At 43.0% G+C, this 27,195-nt stretch overlaps 1 protein-coding gene across 3 annotated transcripts in view; it reads right to left on the bottom strand.

Moving 5' to 3' along the window:
- MYLK4 (myosin light chain kinase family member 4) overlaps positions 1–27,195 on the bottom strand; it is a 552,315-nt gene that overhangs the window by 130,651 nt on the left and 394,469 nt on the right. For all 3 annotated transcript variants that reach the window (XM_085607135.1, XM_085607133.1, XM_085607134.1), the window contains exon 4: positions 9,707–10,041. In XM_085607135.1, coding sequence (XP_085463261.1) covers positions 9,707–10,041 — 335 coding nt within the window. The remainder of the gene's footprint in view (positions 1–9,706; positions 10,042–27,195) is intronic.

The raw sequence follows: 27,195 nt of genomic DNA, 5'->3' as shown, positions 1-27,195 counted from the left end.
TTTCTTTCTTTCTTTCTTTCTTTCTTTCTCTCTTTCTTTCTTCATTTCTTTGTTTCATTCTTTCTTTCTTCCTCAAAGGCCAGGGGCTTACAGCCAATGCCAGACTAATTGACCTTTTAAACACTGTATTAGCCATTCACATTTTTATTCCACCCACTGATGCATGCACTAAGGGGCAATGTATCAGGCACTTCAGCCATTGGCTGCCTTCTCTATGAGTTATGGCATGGCACCTTTCACAAAAAACACAGCCACACTCAAAGTAGTTCCCTTAAGTACCAGGGAATACTATGGTAATGTGTGGGGTTTCTGACATAAAAAAACGACTTTACATACCTGCAGCAAATTATATATATACATTTTTAGATTGATGAGGACCCGGCACATTCCTAAACAATAACGTTTTGTGAAAACCATGAAAAAATTAAAATTGCCAGAAGGCTGGCATCCAACGACAGACCTAGTGGCTTTGCCAATGCCTGTTGCATATTGTTATGTGCCATGCAAGGTAAAGCCAGGCTATCTGAATTGTGTAAGTGAATTGAACCAGTAGAAAGAACAATTGTCACATGACAGTGTTATAATTTCTAGACCTGGGCCGAGCTCGAAGAGTTTCATTCCATGGAATTCCACGGAGTTGCTGAAAAACCCCGTCTAATTCCGCTGAGTCCCGTGAGCAGGCACAGTATTGCTCATCCACCCTGAATTATGTCCCCTTGGCTGCTGAGGGTAGTTGGGTGCCAAGAACCTCAATTGTTGCAACAAGTAAGTTCCCCACAGCCGGATTGCTGTAAAGTAGTTGGAGGCCCGCCCCCTTTCTTAACCACTCTGCACTGAGGCCTCCTGGCCCGCTACTGGTTGGAGGATGACATCCTCTAGGCTGCTGAGGCTCGTTGGGGGCCAAGAACCCCTACTGTTATGACAAGTAAGTCTCCCACAGTCAGATTGCTGAGATGTGGTTGGAGGACCCCCCCCCCCTTTCTCAACCACTCTACACAGGGGCCTCCTGGCCCAAAACTGGTTGGGGGATGAAGTCCCCTTGGCTGCTGAGGGTATTTGGGGGCGAATAACCCCTATTGTTGTGAAAAGTAAGCACCTCACAGCCAGACTGCTGAGACATGGTCAGAGGCCCGCCTCCTTTCTCAACCACTCTACACAGGGGACTCCTGGCACTCTACTGGTTGGGGAATGAAGTGTCTTTGGCTGCCGAGGGTCATTGGGGGCCAAGAACCCCTATTATTGCTGAGACGTGATGGGAGGCCCGCCACCCCCTCAACCCGTCTTGTCGTGCTCCCCGAGCACGTCAAACATTCTGCTTTGTTGCAGAGTGTGGAAATCGATAACTCTATTTTCTACACAGAACATGGAGTTACTGAATTCCGCAAACATGTCGGCCTAGTAATTTCATTGACATGATAGCCTCAGCACGAAATGTCACCAAAGCGTTTTTGAGAGTTTCAGTGTTCAGGTTTGGTCTTCCTGTTTAGGTTAGATATTGAGGAGAAGGGTTCACAAATGAAATAGCAGCCTTTATTCAAGCTGTACTGACTGGAGGAGGGAAGGACCATTGAAAGGTTTCTTGGGAGGTGACAAGTAGCTGAAAAGCTTGAGAAGAGTGAGAGATTGTGTCCTAGTGATAAAGTGAGATCAGATTGTGCTATATTGCCCAATGCTGTGTTTTTTTTAACTTTTGCTGGTCACATTTATTTGGATTTAATAGCTAGAATTACAGAACTCTGAAGAGTGCCATGTGTAATACCTACTTGTGAGTGTTTTACTAAGCAACAACACGTAGCAAAAATGAAGGTAATTTAGATCAAAAAGGTAGCAGCAAGTGCAAATGACCCCTCAGCACAAAATGGCATTTATGCAGGGACTCGTGTGTGCTGTTTCCACCCTTTTAATACCACTTTGAATGCCTTATTACCAATAAAACATATTTTTATACTTCATGTCATTACAATTCAGAAGTTTGCTAAAAAAAAACAACAAGGTGTAGTATGTTGTTGTTTGGAAGGTTAAGGCAGGGCACACTAGTGGGACTGAGGTTTTCATAAAAAGAAGTCCTAAAATGTTAACTTTAAATTACCATACTAACTTAATTACATGACAGACACATTTCACATTCCATCCTATATGTTAGCATCAGTAAATTTTAAGGAAAGTGAAAAAGACGCAGACCGTAATGAGTTTGAGTAAAGATAAAGCATACATCAGGTTGCACCTTTGTGGGACCTCCACCAACTTCTGGTGCTGACTATATGATTAAATGTTTCTTCAGTGATTTGTAAAATCATTGGGAGGACAGAGGAATCTGAAGAATAAGCTACTTACCTTTGGTGACGCTCGTTCTGGTAAAGACCCTATCAAGCTGCAGAACATTCCACAAGCATCAGACTGGATTCAGAAACATTTCCATAGTACCTCTGTGAGGCGGAAGGTGGTCCCACGTTGCTTCGTACTGATGCCGTTCCACTCGGGAAGTGACATGCGAGGGCCTAAGTAGGCACCGCTCCTACGAGCTGACCTCAGTTGCTTTCAAAACTGTCCCAAAAGCAAACTGATAGATCAGTGTGAAGATTCCTAGTCTTATTAATAGGTAGAGTCCAATAAAAGAACAGGGTGGATGGGAGGGTCCGTGAAGAATCTGAAGCTAAAGTCTCTACAAGAAACAGTGCTACCAAAGACCTAAGCCCCTAAGATGGTATCAGTCAGGGCCTAATTAAATAGGGAGGAGGGGCTCAGAAGCACTCTGTCCCAGTTGTAGTACCTCAGTCAGCAAGTTCGTTTTCACTTCCATGGTGGAGAGCTGGAGGTCAAGAACCTCCACTGCCCTACGCATACCTTTAGCATAGGAGGCAGATTCTTCATTGGCTAGGCCAGGAGGAAGGGAAAGAGCAGTCTCCGGGGAGGTATCTAGGCCACTAGTTTCATGCAAGTCCTAATACCAATTGTCACCTGCACAGGGCTGAGCGAACTCATCACACTGGTCACAGTCATTTTCTGAGTCAGTGCCGAAGAGGGAATGCAATGAATGTTGCCTGCCATGTGGAAGTTCAAAAGCAAGGGTTGTTGCCTTGTTTGAATTCGGGCATGACATTGGTTGGATTTGGACCGAAATTGATTCAACTTCGGAGAGGACAATCGGAACCGCTTCCTCAGGAGGCAAGGCTGACATTGGTGTTGATGTACCCCGGCTGACATGGGTTTGGGCACTGGTACCGGCGTCAGAAATGGAGCTGAGGGCAAGAGTGGTTCGCAGGGTCAAGCTGGCACAGAGAGTGAACCCACCAGCGGTAGTCCAGGTGAAAGGCCTCTGTGGGGCGCGAAGGCATTCCAGAGGGAGTCAGAAAAGATCAAAAGAGTCGGAGCACAGCTGCGCAGAACTCTTTGATCTGGTATGGCATGGCTGAAGGCCTCGGAAACTCAGGTAGTGGCCAAATAAGCTGGGAAATAGGCTCTAAAATTGGCTGATTTTTTTAGAGTGGAAGCCAGACGGTTGGCATCACCCACTTGCTTCATCAGGGGAGTGGGTAAGGTGTTAAGGGGCTTAACACCTATCATAACCCCTCTCAAAGGGCTTTAGGGCATGCATGGGTTAAAGGGCCCAACCATGGTGGTTGAGGTCTTTTACTCCTAATGTCCCTGGGACCGACCTACTATGGATCCTAAGCAACTGGGTCAAGTACCCCTTCTGCATTCTCAGTGGTAGCTGCAGACAAGCAGACAACGGCTCCCTCGCGGGGAAAGTGTAGATACAGGTAAGTGAACATGACTCATTAAACAAAGTGCAAACAGTACGAATAATTAATCAATGCCCAGTCAAATACCTGCATTTATAAGAAAAGGAAGCTTTTTATTTTTTACTCTGGACATGCAAGATAATAGCTACATGCACAATCACCTTGAGGTCGAGGCTCCAGTAGTTGTAAATCCCTGTCCCAAGTTCTTCCTTGTAACATGTTTAGGATTATTCCTGCACTCAAGACTTCCCATTTTGACTCTTCAGGAATTAGTCAAAAGTGTCTATGGTGCCACAGTAATGTTTCGAGCTTGTCCCCTTGGGCCCAACAGGCCCAGTTCAAGACCTACCCACTCCTGCAACACGGTATCGAACAGCACTGCAGTGAGTGCCTGTAGCACAAAAACCTCGCAAGTTCTAATCCTGCTAAGAGAGTTGGCCTATTCACAGCACAGGGGGCAGCTCAACCCCGTGGGTAGACTCTCTCTCCTGAGTGATGCTACCGGAGCTGACCATCTATCGGAGCAGCACCCAGTTCATGGAGATACAGTAAGTCAGCTTTCCCAGCCAGGGTGCAACATCATCCACAGCGTCCTCTGCAGTCCTCGGGGGTCAGTCAGAGGCAGTCGACCCGCCAAAGGTAGACACAGTCTTTCCTCAGGTGACGGGCCTGACTTCTTGGCAATGTTGGTACCCACATCCCCTCCAGGCATTCGGAGTTGCAAAGGTACTTTGTAATTTGGGCGCAGACTCCTCTGATGTAAATGCCTCCACCATAGCAGTTATGGGGCTCTCACAGCAGCAACTTTCTGACATACAGAATCACCGCAGCCCAGTGATATGGGTTTGGCAAGGCCCGTACAGTGCAAAGCTCATGACTCTCTTGGCATAAGGGAGTCAACGAGCTGACACTGCACAAGGGTAATGACCCGTTCAGTGAGCAGCCATTCCCTCACACCTCTCTCAGGAAGTCCTCTCAAAAAAGCTCCCCACTGGACCTCGCTCCCTCCAATGCTCTTCCATCCCTCAAGAACACACTGGTCTTAGAAAGCAGGCAGATGCTGGTGCTCCAGTCTCCGGGACGGTCTTGGTTTCACTGGGTGGTGTCCCTTCACCCAGCAGGGAAGCTAGCAGGCCTTTGCCCGAAGTCCTGGTCACAGACAGACTTCTTGCAGATCTTTCCACCCTCACACAGCCAGTCTGGCTGCTTGGCAGATGACAAAGATTGGGGGTCTTAACCTCCCCTTCTTATAGTCCATTTCCAGACACCTAAATGTGATTAAGGGACTGATTTGTTAACGTTTTAAATTGGAGTTCTGCTTCTTTTGAAGTGTACACTTCTTTTTTCTTCTTCTCATTTAAAGGATGTCTGAAACAGAAGGTAAAACACTGAAGCTGATTGACCCACAACCCAATTCATGGGAGTAACTAGAGTTCACACCAGGATGTCAGCCACAGTGATATGGGCATCAAAAGGTTAAGAGCGGGCTCCAAACCCTACTCTTTATGATCTCCTTATAAGCCCCATCTCCTTCCTGAGATTTGTCCAGGGCCCTTCCCTGTGATCTATCACTGAATCAAAGAGCAACCCTTTTAAGAGTAAAGTTGAGTCTCTTCTTCCTTTCATCCAGTGTGTTCCAGCCAGCTCACAGGAATGCAGCAATACACAATTCCATCTTGGGGGATTCCTTTACTCCTCACGTCTTCACCAGGAAGGCCTGGGCTTCATAAAATCGAACCAAAGTTCCTCCATGCACACTCGGTTTACATTCACAGAACACTTATTAACCATCACTGTTATCTCCATACATGCCATTACAGAACACACATATATTCAGCACTCACATTCTGTCTGTGTGCTCTGTTCAGTACTGTAGCCTTCCTGTATTGTACCAGGGTGTGTCTTCTTTACAAACACACTGACAGCACTAACTCACCATGTGCGCGCTGCACAACACTTCACCTTGCATGCAAGCACACATACACCTAGTATATTCTTTCTTCATACATGCATTGCACAGCACAACATCTCTCAGGTAATATATTCCTCACAGGCTTACATACACTTGTTACATGCTACTACTACAGTACATGCACTAGGCACACATATACTGCACAGAACTGCTTTATCCCTGTACTGTATCCTTCCATGGCACACATACATCCAGTGCGGTCACTACTCCTGCTCTATGCAGTACTCCACATCTATCAAACATAGGCCATGGGTGAGTTAAGCACAAAACACCAGACCTTTTTTTTTTATTAAATGAGTGAGTCTGTAGGCCCCACTCTAGTGACACAGGGTAAAAAGGCCACGTACACTACTACTGATCAGTACATAGTATGCTTGTGCTGCTTAACTCTTGGTAAAGGTGATAGTCATCCACCACTACGAGGGTAGTACACCTGGGCGCCCCTTCCAGTCCAACAAGACTGCAATCCATGGGGCAGGCCTGCCTATGTTGTGGTGCACAAGCATGATCAATTCTTACCTATGGCAAGAACATCAGCATTAGGGATCCAGACAACAGTACACTCCCCTTTGATTTCTTGTGTTTTTTATGCTTACCAGCGGACTTGGAACACAATCAAGACTGGCCTCTAAAGCAGCACTGTCAACCCCAAGAGCGGAACCAGGACCGAGAATTGGGACTTGGAGCGGAACTCGGAGAAGTCCTGACGCAGCATCTGCTTGACTACATAGCCTTCGGGTTTATTGACGTGCAGTCTCTACATGTCTTGGAGTTGTGGTCCGACACCACACACCAAAGCCATACCTGGTGAGGATCCACCACAGACATCAGTTTGCAACAGATGTCTTTAAACCCTTACAGTGTTCAAAACCTATCATCTTAGAGGATGAAATCCCTTGCACACTAAAAAAAGTATTTGTGTGAGAGAAAACATTCGAGGTGAAGGTCTCCCAGAGACCAGAAATGGCTCCGGATTCGCATCTGAAGGTGCCGAGAGAAAGGAACTGATGTCAGAGCGCAGGAGTGGCATCTATATAGGCCCCATATGTTATTTCAGGGTAGAACGGCATCAGTGTGGAACCACACAGTACCACCGTATGGTGCGCAATGGTACTATGGAAAAGTTTCCGGATCCAGTCTGACGCCTGGGAAATATTCAAAAGCTGAGGAATCATTTATTTGGGTCACACATTTTTACTAGTTCAACTCATCATTATGATTAGTTAATTAAAAGCTGGATATGTGACATTTCACCTTACATTCATTTCATTTGTAACTTTGTACACTGAGTTGCTAGAGCAGCAGAAGGGGTACTGGTATCAGGTTCATCTTAAGGATACTGGGGGTCCTGGGTAGTGCAAATTTTCATGCATCCTGTTCAGATTACCCTTAAATTTGTTACCCATTTTCAGTTAATGCAAGCAGTCATTATGCCAAATATTGAATTATACATTAAACTTCCAGAAATGGGGGAAAAACTGGGCTGAAAAAGGAAACCTCAGCTGAAAATCTAGATACAAGCACAAAAAGAAATGGCTCTGTTAATGCTTGTTCAAGCTTTCTTTTGGTCCTGTTTGGTTTGTAACGTGGGGTAGAATGATTAGGACATGCCACACAGGTAGAGAGAGGTGGGCTAGAGACAACTGTATTGAAAGAGAGGTGAGGTAGACAGGGGTACGTCTGAGATAGAGAGATGGGAAGTGCATCGAGATGTTGAGAAGTGGGGGATAGTTACATACAATGGGTGTGAATAATTGTGCTAAAAGGTTTATTATTACCTTCTTCAATTTGTTCACCATGGTTATTTTTTTGGTTGTAGTCTTTCTTGTGCTGTGTATTTTTGAGCTTTAAATAACTTTTCATTCCATCTCACTGAATTCTGTAACAGGCTCTGGTGTAAGGTGTCTTGTATAAATAAATTAAATGCAGGGAGCACTGTTAGATGAGCACCATTCCAACTGTATCTAGGACAAATAACTTTTTCCTCCAGCATTGCATTGCTTTACGAAATCCCTAAATTAGATCAAATAGGAAAACTGTACACATCTTTTTAAAACTTAACCCATTCATATTATAGCTGGCTTCCTTGATTCCTGTCATCCTTTCTGAAAATAATCCTTAGCCTAGTCACTACTCCTGCCACAAACTTCTCATAAGACATATATTTTACTGACCAGCTTGAAATTCTTTCAGACCTCAACTTGGAATGCACTGAGTTTGTTTTAATGAACTAAAGGGCATTTGCCAATGACTCTCCATTGGTGAAACCGTCTCAATTGACCTGGAATATCCACTTGGACATTACTGCTTGATACTGACTAGTGCTCAGCCAGGCAGAAGTCACTACTGCAAAAGAAAGAAATCCGCCATAGAGTCCTCAAAATGTCAAACTGGAAGTGTGTGCTTTAGAAATTGAACTGAATCAATGTATGATTGCATAGATTCTATTCACTATAGATAAAGAGGGAAATCCCCTGAATTCCAGTATGATGAAACCAGAACTCAATTAATTTTAGATAGTATCAATTATTTCACATTCTTCAATGTTTTATCATTTTGCATTCCAAAGATCTATCTGACTTGACTATAAATGTATCTGGAATGTGATAGATTACTGAATACCTCTTTTAGAAACTACTAATTAATATGGCTGAATATGTAGAATTGTTAAGTACAAGTGCAGAGGATTTTGGAAGAACATATAATGGGATGCTTTCTGACTGGTGTAGCCCTCGACCCCCAGATGATTTACTGACGTACACCACTTCTATTGTTGCCAATATACGGAAACGTTCAATTATTTCAACAGTGTGAGTTAAATGCCTTTAGATAATCTGGGGGTCTCTGAGGTGGAAAATAGGAGGTCCTTGAATTCACCAATTTCTACAACTATTTACTAATATGGGACTCCTATACATTATAATTCATGTTTCATCATAGGCTTAGAAGAGTTGCTGTTTTAGCGACGTTCTGTACAGTAGGATTTTAAAGTCCACTGAGGAGTTAAAAAAAGATGGCTGTAGAGAGCCTATCTTATTTTTGGAAAACAATAGTTTTGAAAGAATTCCCTTTAGGGCAAATAGAATGTTTACAATATGTGACAATTATTTAACCCCTTCAGTGCCCATGACGAGCTGGACTCGTCATGGGCCGCGGTGGCGCTGTGCCCATGACGAGTCCAGCTCGTCATAGACCCCGCCCGCTAATTCAACGGCCGGCACAGGGCGGGGAAAGGGGCGGGCACTGAAGGGGTTAAAGTACAGGGACATATGGGTTTGTTTGTTACAAGATTCTACATAAGGAGAGGAAATATAAAGAAATGAAAATGCCTGCAACATAGAGTAAAGATTTGAATCAACTGGTGAATTATAGCTGTGGCTGACTTGCTAAGACTGCTGAATGAGTGGTGTACCAAACAAATCTGATTGAAAAACATTTGCAAGAGTGCAATTATTTTTACATCGGAACTATTTTTGCACAAATACTGGTGAGAAAACGTAGGATGTTCCAGTGTTTTAATGCAATGGGCCAATCATTTTTTGTTTTCTGAAAACCAGCAAAAAACTTGCCAGAGCAGGTGCATCAAACATAGTGCCCTCTTGGCAGTAGATTAGTGCCTTCTGAAGTCACAGCAATTTCCACCTTCTACGCAAGATCTCTAAATATGATTGTCAGTTTTTGGCAGGAGAGCAGAGGCCCTGGTCCATTGTCAGTATTCAATAGGTAATTAGTCAAAATTATTGTTAGCATAATCAGCCTAAGCAAACAGGCCAGGCTTCCTCCATTACTTTCACAAAATAAATTGTCAGTATTCAAGCAGCAATTAGTCTAAATTAGTTCTAGCATAATGGGCATAAGCAAACAGGCCAGGCTTCCTCCATTGCTTTCACACTTGGAGGCCACAGCACAACATGTTAGAATAGGACATCTGGTGCTAAATGAAATACTGACTCAATCTGTAAAAATTAGATTGATGCAATATTTTTCTTACCAATTAAGAACCCTGCATCTGTATCTTCTGTGAGGAGGTCCTCTTGATGGTCTTCAGTGGAATCTGCTTCTTGGGACCCTTGTGCTGGAATATTTACAGTCTGGTTTGGTTCCGTAACCTTTTCTGTGCTGGATTCTGCTTCAAACGGTTCTGTGTCAACCCTACTCTTTTTGGTATCGTCTTTGATTGGGTCTTCCTCAGTAACCCTGCGCTTGCTGCTGCTGGCACTACTTTGTTCCAGCAGGCAACCCTGTTCAGGATGTTGTGTCAACTCCTTGTCCTCATCCTCATCGACTATCAACAACAATGCTGGTTCCTGGTCACTGTCCTCATACCTGCAAAAGACACGTTTGTTCCATATAGCTTAAGTATGAATTCAAGAAGAAAGAGCAGAACAGAATAAAAATGTCAAGAGCTATGAAAGGTTTATCATTCTGACTCCTGGTGTGGACATGGAAGGCCTGATTCACAAAGGTAAACTTACACTTTTGGGTAGGTTCACTTTTTTTGAAATTCACAAACTATAAGTTATTAGTAAGTTTATGAACGCAGATACACCACAGTTGTGGCAGAGAACTCGGCACATAAAAAGATTAGGCCTGTCCTATATTTTTATGTGCAGAGCTTTCCGCCCCAACTGCAGAGTCTCCGCAGTCGTAAACGTACTATTCTCTCGTAGTTTGTGAATGCCCCAAAAAATTAAACCTACACAAAAGTGTACGTTTATCTTTGTGAATCAGGTCCTTCGCCTCTTTGATGAAGATATATAGACAGAGAAAACATATCATTAAAACTAACATTAGGGCAAAAGTACTTTCAACACTTGCAGACTTAAAAGGAGCCAACAAATATTACCAATTGAGCACTACGACCTATTCTTTTTCAGCTGAATGCAGGCGTTGTTCAGTAAGTACTATTGTGTTACAGCAAACTTACTGGTGTACCTGTAGCCCATTTTGTTCACAACCCTAGAATTTTATGAGCTATAGTTTCACTGTAATCATGCAAAAAGCATTATCAATACCCATTAAGTTGCTTTGTTGATAAGTCAACACCCCAATATGATTTGACATAACTATGTATTCTAATTAGAACTAGCGATGGGTGAAATTTTTGTTACATCAGCATAATCTTGCATAATTTATGACATTTTGCATTACAGTTATTTACTAAATTCCCGAAATTAGACCATTATGCCATATTGCATAATTTTAACTCTGTTCAGGTAAACATTTTATCGCAGCAGCACGGATTCAACCCCAGCATGAATTGACATAGCCATTAACTCTAACTAAAACTAGTTCCGAGTGAAATTTTCATAATTTTCGGCATTTACGTTATGTGTTATGTGAAATTCCCGAAATTACACCATCATGCCATTATAGGATATTTCAAAGCTGTTCACATAAAAATTCAATCATGTGCATGTGTACAATGCAATTGAACAGAACATGATTGTCTGATGTTTGCTGCACTTGTGTTTTTCGCACTGTGAGGCATATTATCAGGCACGGCGTTAAAATTATCGCCGCTTTAGCGGCAGAAAACTGCCGCTAAAGCGGCGATAATGGGCTTGATAATATGCCGCAAAGAATTCCAATAGAAGCCCATGTTGACACCAGAACATTGGCTTCTATGGGAATTCTCAAGGGCATATTATCAAGCCCATTATCGCAGCTTTAGCGGCAGTTTTCTGCCGCTAAAGCGGCAATAATTTTAACGCCGTTTCTTGATAATATGCCCCCATATCTTTATAATCCAAAAGGAGTGCGAGGATGCATGTCACACAAAAATATATTGCTAAATGTGGTTTGCATCTTGTGTAATTTAGCATAATTTTTCAGAAATTGTACGCAATTACAAAAAATAAAAGTTTGTGAATTTCGCACCTCCTAGTTAGAATATCTGTCTTGGTGCTGTTGGCATGTTATTCTTTTACTATATGAACACGAATCACACATTTTATGTCGGGGGTAAGCCTTCCTGAGTGTCTTTTTATGCTGACTAACTGCTATTTTAAAAGAACTAGGGAAAAAGGCACGGGATGTGATAGAAAACAAGCATTGCGGCTGCGACAAGAGACACTGTATGTACACTAAAATAGATTTGTTGACAAAAAAGTTGAAATATGCAAATTAGGAAGCAAATTATGACTTCCAAATTCTTTACAAACATTAGTGGATGATGTGAGATAATATCTAAAAGACATTGATTTGAGCTCTAACTGCTGAAATCTATATCTGATTTGTGCTGACTTAAAGTGAATGAACTTTGGATGAGTGAAAGCACTTTGTACGACTTGAAGCTCTATGTAGACTCTACATAGAGTCTCTGAATAGAGTGCAGAAATGCAGGCAATCCATTCTTATGTGCATGAGTTGGTCACCAGCCTGAGACAAGTCTTTCTGTTGTCTCACTACAAGTAAGATTTTAGCACAACCCTCCCTAGTACAATTGATACTTCTAGGAAGCGCAGAATGGCTTAATTGTTGAACAGGACCTTGGAGGATGCCAACTGCTCTGATCCCAGTGTTTTCTTGCTAGGTAAGTCAAAGAACTGCTGCTGCCTTTCCACCTTTCTAGGCCTAATGTGGAGAGGAGATTTAGGAAGCTGAAAATGTTTACAAAAATGTCACCACACAGTAATATAGAAACGCGCTAAATATTAACATGAAAAATGCATAATAAGTTGAAAGTTAGAAAATGTCCATTTACTTCACGTGCAAATTTGAGAAATGTTGTTTATTTTCTGCAGAAAGCATTCATTTCTATCGTTCTCCAATTACCAGGCCGCACTAGTCGTTTATTCTGCTCTATCCCTTTAAGAAAATAAATACCTTTTTCATAAAGTAGTGATTTAACTGGGCTTGTCTTTTTCTGAAAGTGTTGTTTCCTGGAAAATGGATTCCTTCTTTCCTCACACCATATGATTTCACTGTATTTAGATGTTTGTTTTTTTGCCCCTATACATAATGAACACGTGTATTAGTGAAAAGAAAATGCTCGCTGCTGCTTACATTTTGTGATCTAACCAAGACATATCAGAATTTGGATGTTTCATTTAATAGAGTAGCTCATTGTTATGTGATGGGACCCCAGACAGCTAACAGAGTAGACTTGGAAAAGGTTCTCATGAGAACCTTCATAGATATAACTTTTTGTGCTGCATTGTACCCATCTCTGACTTCATGCTGACATGAATGTTTACTGTGGGAATCGAGGACTAAGACGATGAATCATTGTATGATTTCTCACCATTGGGCGCCGATGACACATTCATCTGATCTTTGCAACACGTTTAGCTGCATTCTATAGTACATGTTCCTAGCTAGAGAGACATTCTTCTCTACGCATCCTTACACTGCATTGCCCCATGGCACCTTGCTGTGCTAGCCTGACTTTCCATAAGCTACTGCTTACAGTGATTTCTTTGTTTTCCTTAAACTTTGTAAGGAAATGTTCTGTTTTATGCCAATCAAAGCTACAGCTGTGATTCTCTCCTTCTCATCTGCATAGACAGTTGCAGCTGAATCTCCAGAACTACCCTTTATGGGGAGTTTGATCTTTCCCTTAGTAATCTAACTTGCTCCTTTCCAGAAGGAACTCTTTATGGGTTCTTGTTAGGATAGGATAGGTCCTTTTGTTGAGAATAGGGACTGTACTCTGAATGGAACACATTGTTCATATTTCTCTATGCTTGTTCTAAACAATCTTATTTCTTATTATTTCTGTAATCGATTGCCACTGATTTTAATAAAAATAACAAAAACATACAGACTAATCAATTAAAAAGAGAAAATAAACTTTTAAAACTTCACCAACCCTCTCTTTATTGACTGAACGTAAACTGCAATTATTAATGTCATTGTAGTGTAAAGCTCAATTCTAAAACGGTGGCAAACATTCTTTGACAGAGAAAATGCGGAACTTCCAGGTTCTCTAAGGAAGTTTTAAGGTGTCATCATTTGTGCAAATTTTTTAAAGGATTTCTGCGCTCACAAATTTGGTAGCAGAGGATGGTTATACACCCTGAATGGAGCTATAAAATAGTACCCAGATGATAATTCTAAAATTCCCGACTCCTGAATTCAATGTTCAGAACTTGAAGATCCAGCAAAGCGGTAATCAAAGGTGGATGCGGTTTAAAGGTGTGAGTATTAATAGGGCAAATGTGTTGTGGCTGTGATTGTGTACTTTCTCTGGTTTGGATGATGTTCGATTAGAATGAGTGAGTGAGGAAAATAGTATGACAATTGGTTGAAAAAGGTGTTCGAAGATTTCATACTCATGGTAGGTGAAAAATCCTGGGATAAAATAATAATAGAAAACTTGTTTGCAGAGATTTTGAGGTGTGGTGTGTGAGGTACCATCACCTACACCGGTAACATAGGGTTATTAAGTTGTTGTGGTTGATTAATGTTGATCAGTGTTACTTGAACCGAATTGCACAAATGGGGGAAACTGTATTGATCATAGGTGATTTCACGCTGGTCGAGATTTCACTGGCGAATGTTTAGGCCATTCTTGTGTGAATGTAAAAGTTTAATTCTTTAGTAAGAGCAATCAAAGGGGTCTATTAGGATGGCGGGCGGATGGCCGCCGCAGGGCCGGCGGTGGCAACCGCTGGACCGGCGGCAGACATCCACCCGCGATCGCAACCTTGAAAACCGCCGGTCTCATTAGCATGGCGGTGACGACCGTGGCGGTGAGAATCTCCAACCGCCACTTTTCCGCTGGTACCAGTCTGCACGCATGCCTAGTGGGTGGAACTGGACCGCTACAATGATGCCGGTGCAGGGCCAGGCTCTGCCGGCATGATTATGATGCCGGCGGTAGCCAGCCTTTCCGTGGCGGTGGAACCGCCATGGAAAGGCATGCGGAGAATGTCTCCGGGGGCCCATTGCTGGCCCCCAATGTATTGGGGGGGTGTGGGTGCACTGGGTGTCCCTGTACCAGGAGGCAGGCACTGTGCAGTGCCTGCCATGCAGTGCAGTGACATGCATGACATGCTCCTTTTCACACCGCGTCGGTGCTGCTGGCAGCAGCAACCGCCGCAATGTTAATCACCAGAATACTACCACCGCGCTCGGATTTCGACTACGGAGCATCGTAATTGGACCGGCGGTAATGCTGCGGTCCTTGCGGGTGGTCTTTTTCCGCTACCATGGCGGTCGGGGAGATTTTCCAACCGCCTTCCTAATAGACCCCAAAGTGTTTTAAGAGTCAATCAAAACTAATTGTGTAGGTACAAAGCAAATTGTAAAGAAGGGTGAGCGCTGCGAGGAGTGAGGTTGTGCGTTATAGTGTTTCACGTTAGTATTGGTCATTTGGTGTGCTTTCACGCTGTGATTGGTTGATGATGTAGTAGTGTCGCGCTGGGATTGGAGCACTAAAAGCGAATCTTGAATTTGAAATCAAAATACTGTGGAAATACTAGGCGGAACTTATTTGGGTTAGCAGACAATTGACGTATAGGGAAACAAAATCATAACATTTGATAAATTGTGTTGTTTCAGGTTTAAGTTGTCATCATGAAATGTTTGAAAGAGCTTAAATGTTTGGTGAGAGGAAATGTTATTATTACAGTATGCAAAGGTGAAGAGAAGCCTCCTGAGGGTACGTCTGCATACATTATGACCACCGAACATGGTTTAAATACATGTGCTTGGCTTCTCCAATGGAGAAGGATTACTGAGAAGGAGGGTGCTTTGAGTTTTCCTAGATCTGGGATATTTAACACCAGAATCTTTGACATTTGAAGAGAAAAGGGCATGAGATGAAGCCACCACCTAGATCCTTTCAGTACTGAGCATTCAATGCATGGCCAGGGAAAAGGAGAGGGAATAATACCAGAGGACTAGTAGGGCAGCGAAGAATTACGCAAATGCCCAATGGGATGAACAGGGTAGACAGACAAAAGTTATCATAGAAGGGACTAGATTATATCCAGTCCTTACTTCAGAGACTGCTAAGAGGGGACACAGCAAAGATTCTAGTACGAAGGAAGAGGGTGAGTCAGATACTGAATCAGGAGATGAAATAATGGAACAGATGTGGACATTGAGACCTCCACCACACATGACCCCAGCACAGCAGAATGGTTCAGGCACTCATACTAGTTCTATTGTGCCAACCATTCCAGTACAGCCGAGTGCATCCCAAGTTGAACGACCCGTGCAGATGTTGCAAATCGCCTCACCGGTAGTAGCTCGACCACAAGTTGCTGTTCCAGCGGTGACTTCTACAGCTATAGTGCCCCGAGTAGCACCAGTACCTGTTATTAGTACTCCATCTGTAACTCAGGTGGTAGACAGACAGTGCTCCTCCACTTATAGAAACAAGATCTTAAACTTAAATAGTCACCGGAGGAGTATATACCTCAGGATTTGTCCCAACTTCCCAGAACTCACAGATAGTTGCCTAGAAGCCACCATTAACCATGCAAGCCCTTATAGCTGGAGGGATGCTAGTACTTACAGCCCCACTATCATAAGAAGAAATAGTTGCGACTGAGGAAGGATATATACCAGCTTGGTTTGAGGAATCAGCAAGATCTAGTAAGGCAGAAAATGTGGGGACACCTGAGAAATCAGAGATTAAAAAAGAAAAGCCTATAAATAACTCACAACTGAAAGTTGAATTGGAAGAAAAATAAGTGGGTGCCTAGTGTTCAAACACTAAGGGGCCGATTCCGATCCGGGTCGGAAAGCTCAGGATCTGTAGTGTTTTCCGACCGAGCAGGAGTCCTGCAGTCCGACCGAGCGAGTACGATGCAGCCGTATGCTGCCGGACTTGGTTTGGTCGGACTCCCATAGAAGTCAATGGGAGCCGGTATGACGCGTACATGGGCTCCCATTGACTGAATGGGTGTGTCTCGCACAAGGGCACCCCCTACAGTGGGTACACCTCAGTGCCATCTGCACCGTACATGCCTGTGTTGGGGAGACCCTTGGGTCTCCTCCTGTGTCCGAGTCGTAGGGCTGTGGGTGACAGGGGGTCCGACGCAGACCCCCAAAGGCAACTTCCCGGACACTCCGGCTCGCACCGGCTGTCCGACGCGTGCATCGTACTGGCTCGGTCATAAATCGCATCAATGGCACGCCACGGTTAGCTTACGGCCGAGACGTACGGAGCGGTTCGGACCCGGGAACGACTCGGTCGGTGAATTTCACGTAGCTCGCATCGTACTTGCTCGCTCGTACAGCTGTACAAGTCAGGTAGAAAACACGTGTACGGCTCATAGTTTTTCTGGCCGGATCGCGTTCGCTGCCCTTCCGACCCAGATCGGAATCGGCCCCTTAGGGTAAACAGTCAGAATATCGATTTTTTATTGTCGACTTGCACTAATATCAAGTGCAAAATATCGGGATACAAAAATATCGACTGTCAGACTATCGTGATAAAGAATATCGAGTTTAAGGTAAGTAATATCGTTTTTAACAATATCGAAGTCAGTAATATCGTTTTAAAAAATATCGAAGTCATGAATATCGTTTGCAAAAATATAGTTGTTAAAAATATCTTTTTTTTAGTTAGTATTGTGTATTTTAGTATGTATTTTAAATGCAGGTGTTCTATTTTTTGTCTAAGTATTGCATTTGTTTTTTAATATATGTGTTACATTTTTAGATGTTATTAATTTTATTTTAAGTACATTTTGTGTTTTAGTTCCGTAGCGGGTTGTGGGTTTATAGGGGAATAGGGTGGGAAGTAATTTAATTATAATACATTTATTAATAATTTTTAGAAGCTATGAATTTCATTTTAATAAAATTTTGCATTTTAGTTCTGTAGCGGGTTGTGGGTTTATAGGGGAATAGGGTGGGAAGTAATTTAATTACAATTAATTGATTAATATGTTTTATTAATTAATATTTGTGTATTTAAAATGTTTTACTGTGGTAATTTTTTTTATTATTTATTTATCAATTTGTTGTTATTATTAATTAATTGGTAATTATGTTGTGTCATTTATTTAGAAGCGGGTTGTGGATTGATAGGGGAGTAGGGTGGGAAGCAGTTTAATTATAATTAATTAATTAATATTTTTAATTAATTAATTGTTATGTATTTAATATTTTTTATTGTTACTATTGCTAATTGATTTATTATTAATTATTTATTAATTGGTTCTTAATTAATATTAACTAATTGGTAATTATGTTAACTGTGATATTTTTAAGAATGGGTTGTGGGTTGATAGGGGAGTAGGGTGGGAAGTAGTTTAATTTTATTACATTTTTTAAACATTTTAATATAATATGTATTTAATGTTATTTTATAGTGTTATTTGTGTGAATTAATTTATTACTAATTGTTTTTATTTTGCTTGTTCATTATTATCAATAAATTAATTAATTGTTAAATAATTATGTTAATTGTGTCATGTTTTACAACATTCATAGGGGAATATGGTGAGAGGTAAATTATTTATAATAAATTAATTATTTGGTAGTTAATGCTAATTAATTGATTAAATATTAAACATGCTAATTGTGGCATAATTTTGATGTGTGAGTTGTGGGGTTTATAGTTGTAAATGTTGGGAAGATTTTTTTTATTAATTAATGATTTGTTGATAATTGTTATTTATTTATTAATGTAAAATTAGTTATGGAAATTGATTACATATTTTTAGGTGTGTGTTTTGGTGTTTATTCGGGTGGAGGGAGGAAAGTAATTTAGTTTAAGTAAATTAAATTAAATTAGTTGATCATTAATATTAATTTATTAATTGATAAATATTTTTGGTAATTGTTTTGTTTTTATTTTGTTTGGGGATTTAGGTTCAATAGCTGTAATCTTTGGTTTTATCCCCTCCGCTATCCAACACTTTACCTACTGTTGCACTCATTGGAGTGGGATCAGCAATTTATTCCCCTCCACTATACAACACTTTCTCTACTGTTGCACTCGCTGGGGTGGGAATAGTAATTTTTATCCCTCCGCTATCCAACACTTTCCCTACTGTTGCACTGTTTGGAGTGGGAATAGTGATTTTTTCCCATCCACTATCCAACAATTTTCCTACTGTTGCCCTTGCTGGAGTGGGAATAGTAAATTATTTCCCTCCGCTATCTAACACTTTCCCTACTGTTGCACTTGCTGGAGTAGGACTAGTAATTTTTATCCCTCCGCTATCCAACACTTTCCCTACTGTTGCACTTGCTGGAGTGGGAATAGTAAATTATTCCCCTGCGCTATCCAATACTTTCCCTGCTGTTGCACTTGCTGGAGTCGGAATAGTAATTTCTACCCCTCTGCTTTCCAACACTTTCCCTACTGTTGCACTCATTGGAGTGGGAATAGTAAATTATTCCCCTCTGCTATCCAACACTTTCCCTATTTTTGCATTCATTGGAGTGGGAATAGTAAAATATTCCCCTCCGCTATCCAACACTTTCCCTACTGTTGCACTCGCTGGAGTGGGAATAGTCTTTTTTACCCCTACGCTATCCAACACTTTCCCCTACTGTTGCACTCACTGGAGTGGGAATAGTAAATTATTCCCCTCCGCTATCCAACACTTTCCCTACTGTTGCACTCCCTATTGTTGCACATGCTGGAGTGGGAATAGTAATTTGATACCCCTCCGCTATCCCACACTTTCCCTACTGTTGCACTGTTTGGAGTGGGAATAGTGATTTTTTCCCCTCCGCTATCCAACACTTTCCCTACTGTTGCACATGCTGGAGTGGGAATAGTAAATTATTCCCCTCCGCTATCCAACACTTTCCCTACTGTTGCATTCATTGGAGTAGGAATAGTAAATAATTGCCCTCCGCTATCCAACACTTTCCCTACTGCTGCACTCGCTGGAGTGCGAATAGTAATTTTTACCCCTATGCTATCCAACACTTTCCCTACTGTTGCACTCGCTGGAGTGGAAATAGTAATTTTGACCCCTCCGCTATCCAACACTTTCCCTACTGTTGCACACCCTGGAGTGAGAATAGTAATTTTATCCCCAACGCTATCCAACACTTTCCCTACTGTTGCACTCCGTGGAGTGGGAATAGTAATATTTACCCCTACGCTATCCAATTATTTGAGTGGGAATAGTAAATTATTCCCCTCCGCTATCCAACACTTTCCCTACTGTTGCACTCACTGGAGTGGGAATAGTAATTTTTATGTCTCCGCTATCCAGCACTTTCCCTACTGTTGCACTTCTTGGGGTGGGAATAGTAAATTATTCCCCTCCGCTATCCAACACTTTCCCTACTGTTGCATTCATTGGAGTCGGAATAGTAAATTATTCCCCTCCGCTATCCAACACTTTCCCTACTGTTGCACTCACTGGAGTGGGAAAAGTAATTTTTACCCCTACACTATCCAACACTTTCCCCTACTGTTGCACTCCCTGGAGTGGGAATAGTAAATTATTCCCCTCCGCTATCCAACACTTTCCCTACTGTTGCACTCGCTGGAGTGGGAAAAGTAATTTCCTCACCTCCGCTATCTAACACTTTCCCTGCTGTTGCACTTAAATGTAGTGTAAAATGTACTTTTAAAAATTAATAAATATTTTAATAATTTTATATATATAAAATATATATTTATAAGGTTTTGATAAGTTTTGTCACTCAAAAAGAAGTTACTAACAATCATGGGGTCGATTCCAATCCTGTATTTTTTTTTTCCATACGACTCGTATCCGGAATTTTTTCCGTACGAATCGTACAAGTCCCGTCCGACCCATGCAGTACGATTCGTATGGGAAAAATACATACGGATCGGCCTGATCCGTACAAATCGGATCGGGAAAAGTTGCACGAGACGGACCCGGACACTTTTCCGTACGAATCGTAAAAATAAAGTCCGACCATACAAGTACGATCCGGACCGGCTTTCCGATTTAACGAATCGTACGGAAAACGTCCCGTACACGGGGAATGACTTTACCCGCTACGAAGCGAACTTTGTACGACTCGTTTCCCGTGAAAAGTTGTTCCCGGGGTGCGAGTCGTACAGGGGTACAAGTCGTACAGGCCCCCCCATGCATATGTACGCACCTTACAACATCGCGTATGTACGCACCTTACAACAACATAGCGTATGTACGGTGCGTACCCCAAAATCGCGTATGTACGCACCGTACATACGCAATGTTGGGGTACGCACCGTACATACACAACGCATGGGGGTTCATGGCGTGTACGTCGCATACCGGGGCTCCGTTTTTAGGACTCTGCTTTTACAGCTGTTTTTGGCTCCCGTAAGAAAAGAGCCGTACGGAGTGCCGTAGGGACGAATCGTACTTGCTGGGCCGGAAACCGCTGCTTAAATACGTCCGGACGTCGCGTACAGGCTGTTCCGGATCCGATTCGTTGTTTTTTTTTACCCGTACGGTCTTTTGTACGATTCGTACGGAAAGAGGCTGTATGTATGAATCGTACTTCCTAGGTTGTAAGGAAAGTTTACCGGGTACTAGTCGTACGGAGAAAACGCTCCGTACAACGATTCGTACAGCCTTTTTCCAGGATTGGAATTGGCCCCCATGTGTCCATTATTCAAACATATATTTTTTAATTTTTTTTATTGTTTTCTTATGAACAAAACAGCGCGACACTTGATTATACAGTTTTCCCGTATCACCTGGCAGTACAGCACACAATTTTACACCCCTACAATTGGAACCATTTCTACACAGTTTTACATGGGCGGTACTGGCACCCCACGCTCCCGCCCCCAAGCCCGTTCCATCAGTCTGAGTCAGAGGTATCATCATCCGGCACTGGCGGCGGCTTGCATATTCCTCCTCTAAATTTATTCCATGCCCCCCACACCTTATCCCATTTACGGGGGCATCCCCGCCTGATGAATGTTGATCGCTCAGCCAGCATGGCTGCATTCATGTCCCTTACCCATGCGGACAGCGAGGGCACCCCCACCGCCCCCCATTTTTGGGCTATGTTTCTCTTAGCTGTCATTATCCCCAACGTGGCCCAGCTCTGAGCCTGGCGGTTGAGATCATTAGGCTTCCACACGTTTAACAAACAGCGCCTGGGCTCTGGCACCAACGACACCCCACATGACTGTGACATTGTCCGCATCACCTGCCTCCAGAAGTCTTGAATTACAGGGCAATCCCAAATGGTGTGGAAGAAGGTTCCCTCCTCCCCGCAACCTCGCAGACAGAAGGGGTGCAGCGCTCTACCCATTTTATGTAGCAAGTGTCTGGTGTAATACGAGCGATGCAGAATCCGGAGCTGTACCAGCCGTAGCCTTGAGGGTATACCCGCCTCCCGTGGCGAAGCCAACGCCTCCCGCCATTCCGGCTCATCAAACTCACCGACATCACCGGCCCATTTCTCCCGCAGGGGTCCCATTGGGTCTGGCAGGTTGTTTACAAGCTTGCGGTATGTGAAGGACGTAGCCTTCTTTGGCATATACTCCGTCAGTAACCTGTCCTCCAGAGGAGAGGCCTCCGGAACCTCCTCGCCGGGTGCAAACCTTGATATCAGGGCATGTTTAATCTGCATGTACCGAAACCATTCCGAGGGCGCTAGTTCGTATTGTTGTTGCAGGCGTGTGAATGGGACCACCGCCCCCTTCTGCCACATGTCGCCTACAACCGAAATCCCAATGCTGTCCCAGCCATCAAAGCCCCTGCTATCCCTGAGCCGCCCCAACCGCTTTGCGTCCCAAAGAGGCGTGAGCTGGGTCAGAACCCCCCGCCACCCCAGTTTGGCCTGGGCCGCATGCCAGATAACTACGGTCTGTCTCAAAGGGCCAATTAACTCCGGGGCCAGTCTACCATCGCATAAGGGCGACAGCATACCCCTCGTGCCCAATATGTCTCTGTCCGCCTTAAATGCTGGGTCAGACTGTGGCGCGTGGAGCCATTGATTGATTACCTTTAGCTGTGCCGCCCAGTAATAAAGTTGGATATTGGGGAGCGCAATCCCCCCGTCGTACCAACCGCGGACTAGTTTAGACTGCGCAATTCGTGCCGTCCCGTTGCCCCATAGAAGGCTAGTGACCTCTGCTGCAATTGCACGAAAGTAAGCCGGTGGTACCTGATATGGCGTATTTTCCAGCACGTATAAAAACCGAGGCAGGGCCATCATTTTGAAGAGCGCCGCCCTCCCCAACAGGGTCAGCGGCGGCGCTCCCCAGTGACGTACATCCTGCTTGAGGCGGTCCATAGGGGCCGCAAATTCCGCCGGAAAAATTCCGCCTGATCCGCCGTGATATATATGCCTAGGTATTTGAACGACCCCTCTGTCATTCGGAGCGGGCAATCTGCCGGTAGCCGCGGAGGAGGGCCATTTAGTACGTACAAGACCGACTTGGACCAGTTAATCGTGTATCCCGACGCTCTGCCAAGGACCTCGCAGATGTTGAGTAGTGCTAATATAGAGCGTCTGGGGAGGATAGATACAACAACACGTCATCCGCGTATAGGGAGACGCGATCCTCCCAGCCATCCGACCACTTAAGGCCCCGTATCATGGGCTCCCAGCATATCCAAGCCGCAAGCGGCTCCAGCGCCAGGGCGAAGAGTACCGGTTTATTCAAACATATTTGAAACAACATTTGAATGTGTCTCCTTTAAGAAACTGACATTGTTTTTAATTGGTGGTGGGGGAAATGAGCCATGCTTCCCCTTTAAATAGACACTCTTACTAGCACACTTTGACCCAGTAGAAGGCTCGAGCCGAAACGCGTAGGTCATTCTCTCTGTATGCATTCTGTATGGATTCTGATCTCCGAGACCTAGTAGAGAAGGCAATTGTGGTTGAAAATGTTGAAAGCTTCTAATGAGCGTAGTATGGTGAAGGCACTTGTTCCACTGAAGTCCAAGTTTACTCACTGCTCGTCAGATACGGAGAGGAATACTTAGCTCCTTTTGCTATAGAGATGGCTGACTGAACGTAGGTTACTATTTTGTAACTTTTACAAAACTTAGACTTTTAGTGGCGATGGTTTATTTGGCTTGCTTTGAATGTAGAGATTTCTGGAGGTTGGGTGTTAATTAACTGATCGTGACGAATTTCATGATCACCATATTGATGAATTCAAGTTGATGCACCGGTTCTACTGAATTGTTTTCAAAGACTTTCAATTTATATTTTTGCTGGGCTTGTACATTCGGGGAGGGAGCCCCCCACAACCTCTTCAAAGCTCTCTAGTTTCCATTTCTATTCCTCCAGTCTTTATAGATGTGAGTGTTCCCCTGTACTACATTCTTTCAATATCCACTGATCCCCATATTTACAACAGCTTTTGTTGTCTTTTCTTTTGCGTTGTGGCTTCCTCTGATTCAACTTTCTTGGCACACTGTTTGCTTTAAACTGCTACAATCATGTGGTCAATTTTTTCTGTTACACCTCCTCAATGTCCTACGTTAATCACTTTATTTAACTGCTCTTCTTCACTCCTAGACTTTTCCCCTTTTCAAAGCCCATTCCAGTGCAGACGTGCCTGTTATACATATTGCCCTCTGAAAACTTTCTTGTTCAACCTCCATTTATGTTTAGCCTTTCTAATCAGGGTACTGAGGTTCCAGGAAAAAAGACTCACATTTTTAAACACATATTTTTCCAAAACTCTCTTATCTAGTATCTTTTGTTTTTGCTCTTTCATTTCCTAAAATTTAAGGATTTTTTTTAGACTTTTGATGTTTTTTCATACCAGATGGAGACCCCATCAAGACTGAATTCCTTTATTCACAGCCATAGAAAACAAGCATCAACTAATGCAAACCTGGCAAAATGACAGGAACCCAGATGGATTAAACTCCAACTTTCACTCAACGACAAGTCACTTGGATTCACTCTGGACAACAACCTCACCCTGAAGGAATTAATGGCCAAGAAAAGAAAAAACACAGCCGCTTCTACTAAGGAAAGTTAAACAATTTCTCCCATAAATCAACTTCAGAACTGCTGTTCAAGACCCCATACTTTTGTATCTGGATGATGGCAAAACCCTACTTCTTGGCCTCCCAAAATCTACTCTACCCCCATAAGAAAATCATGCATATCACAGAATGTCTCGTCCTGGGCCTGAAGGAATCCACTGGCCTGGACAACAAAGGAGGGCTTCGGTTTTCTATGGCATCACTACAGACTCAGAATGGAAAGCAATGGATTTCAACTATGCTTTTAGCTTTCATTGATCATATTTATTTGTCACACTCCTGTTCCTCCTATCTTCCTGCCTTTGCAGACATGGCTGGTCTCCCTTCTGGCGCTATGGAGACATTGGAGATTTCAGCAGGTCTGTTGGACAGCTCTTTAATATAAGATGGAGCTGGCCTCATCTACTGTATTCCTTTATCTGCAATGCTACCAACTGCCCCTTCTTCATTCTTATATAACAAGCCTGAAGGATTCAACCTCACTTGCCACTCGAATTGAGAGAAGTGATGTATGTGTTTACAGGCATTCTGGTCTTTCCATCATCAACCGTTTTGGTTTTACAAGCCTCACCCCCTGGAAACACAATCCCTTCAGAGCCCACGAAAAGTAAAATCTTAGAATTCAAACAGAACTAAGAACCAATAAAGAAGGTACTTTGCCCCTATCTGGAATAATACAGAGGAAAGTTACTTTCCACTGATGTAGCACCACATTAGTGAACAATAATTAAGAAAGTTAATGCCTCTATATCAGGAACCAGATGCCGGAACCTAGTTGCAAGACACATGTATCTAACATTAGTATAAGGTGTCTTTGGCAACCAGTGAGATGTAGAGACTGCTGTGTGTATGACAATGTACACCTGTGATCTACCTCCTTTTGATTCTCTTTTCATCATTTCACGTCCTCTAAACCTTGCTGTGGTAGGATAACACTGACACTTGGTTTGTGCTGCTGAGTGTAAGTAGTAATGAGACTCACAGTTGAATGAGGATTATTTTGTATATACCCTGCACGATTATTGTTTTAGTTTTTAAATTAACTTATTGTGTTAGATTCTTGTTTTAGTTTGTTGTGGTGGCAAGGAAAACGTCATCGACAGGGATGATGTTACAACCTCCACAATTTCTTAGTGAAACTGAAGAGCCAACATTGCCATGGATAAGAAGGAAAAAACTGTTAGACTCTTACCTAGTGGCTATTGGGGGAAGGACATTTTTGGTTTCTAAGGAAACAAGGGGTTTTGTTGCACAACCTGGGTGTTGAAGGCAGAAATATTTACCAGAGTTAGGAGGAGATTCCTGTTGGGAATGCTGACGGGGTCCCCAGAGAGGTATATGAGATTTCAGTGAAAATGTTAGAGCTTCATTTTGGAAAACAGATAAATGTGGTGTTGGAACATCACACCAGCAAGGCAAAACTGAATGCATAGGAAATTATGTGGCATGTTTAAGGAATGTAGCTAGAACGTGTGAGTTTGGGGAATTGGCGGATTCATTGGTTTGCGACCAATTGGTGCATTGCACAAACAACGTTAAGGTACAAGAGAAGTTGGTATGTAGAAATCCTAGCCTAGAGAAGGTTATTGCCATCATTGAGGGCGAGGAATATACTGTGTGTTGGGTGAAAGCGATGCAGAAGGAGGATTGTGATGAAGGGGTTGTGTCTAAGGTTACTAACTCTAAGAAGGATGACAGTATGAGAAAGAGGTTAAGCACAAGAGTGGAAACTATAAGTTCAAGTGTTATCGTTGTGACAGAGGACAACACACTGAATTATCCTAATTGCTTTGCAAAGAACGCAAGCTGTTGGAAGTGCAGAAGAAGTTGGCATTTTGCGAGGGTTTGCAAGGGCCCCACAGAAATGAGTTCAGAGAGTAAAGTGGTGCACCAGGTTGATGATATTGAAGATGGAGTTATGAATCTGGTATTCACCATTGCAGAGGAAGTCATATTGAAGGATGTATTGTGTGACAAGGATATGGTGAGCATGCCTGAGTGTTAAGTGGTGATTGGTGGCAAGCAGTTGACTGTGCTGGCAGATTTGGGTTCTCCTAGTACCGTAGTTGGTGATCGCATATGGGAGAATGTGTATGGTAGAGATGGTATTGAACTTACCAAACCAGATATCAAACCCTTTAGGTATGGTGGAGCAACCATTGATGTCATGGGATATGTGTCCATGTTGACTCATTTCAAGGGAACGAAGATGTGGGAAAGGTGAGGAAAGGTGTACGTGGCAAAAAGGGGTGATTGCCTTTTGGAATGGAGACATCAGAGGGATCTCGGTATCACCCGTAATCCCAATGCACGTGAGCAAGTTATGTTGGTGGATGGAGTGCAGTACAATGAAGACATAGTGAAGAACTTCCCTGAGGTGTTTGAGGAAAGATTGTGAAGGTTGATAGGATTTGAACATTGCATTAAATTGAAGGATGGAGCTAAAACAGTGGTACACAAGGTGAGGAAGGTGCTGCATTTAATGTTGGACCCTTAAAGGAGCAGCTAAGCAAGTTGTTGAAGTTGGGGGTGATTGTGGAGATTGACTCCTCAGAATGGATGGTTCCAGTTGTTTTAGCACGAAAGAATAACAGGAAATGTTTGAGAATGTCTGTTGACT

Source organism: Triturus cristatus, chromosome 5_2, assembly GCF_964204655.1.
Source record: "Triturus cristatus chromosome 5_2, aTriCri1.1, whole genome shotgun sequence".
Classification (NCBI taxonomy): Eukaryota; Metazoa; Chordata; class Amphibia; order Caudata; family Salamandridae; genus Triturus; species Triturus cristatus.
The sequence above is the reverse complement of the archived record's forward strand: the minus strand, read 5'-3'. Positions and strand labels throughout refer to the sequence as shown.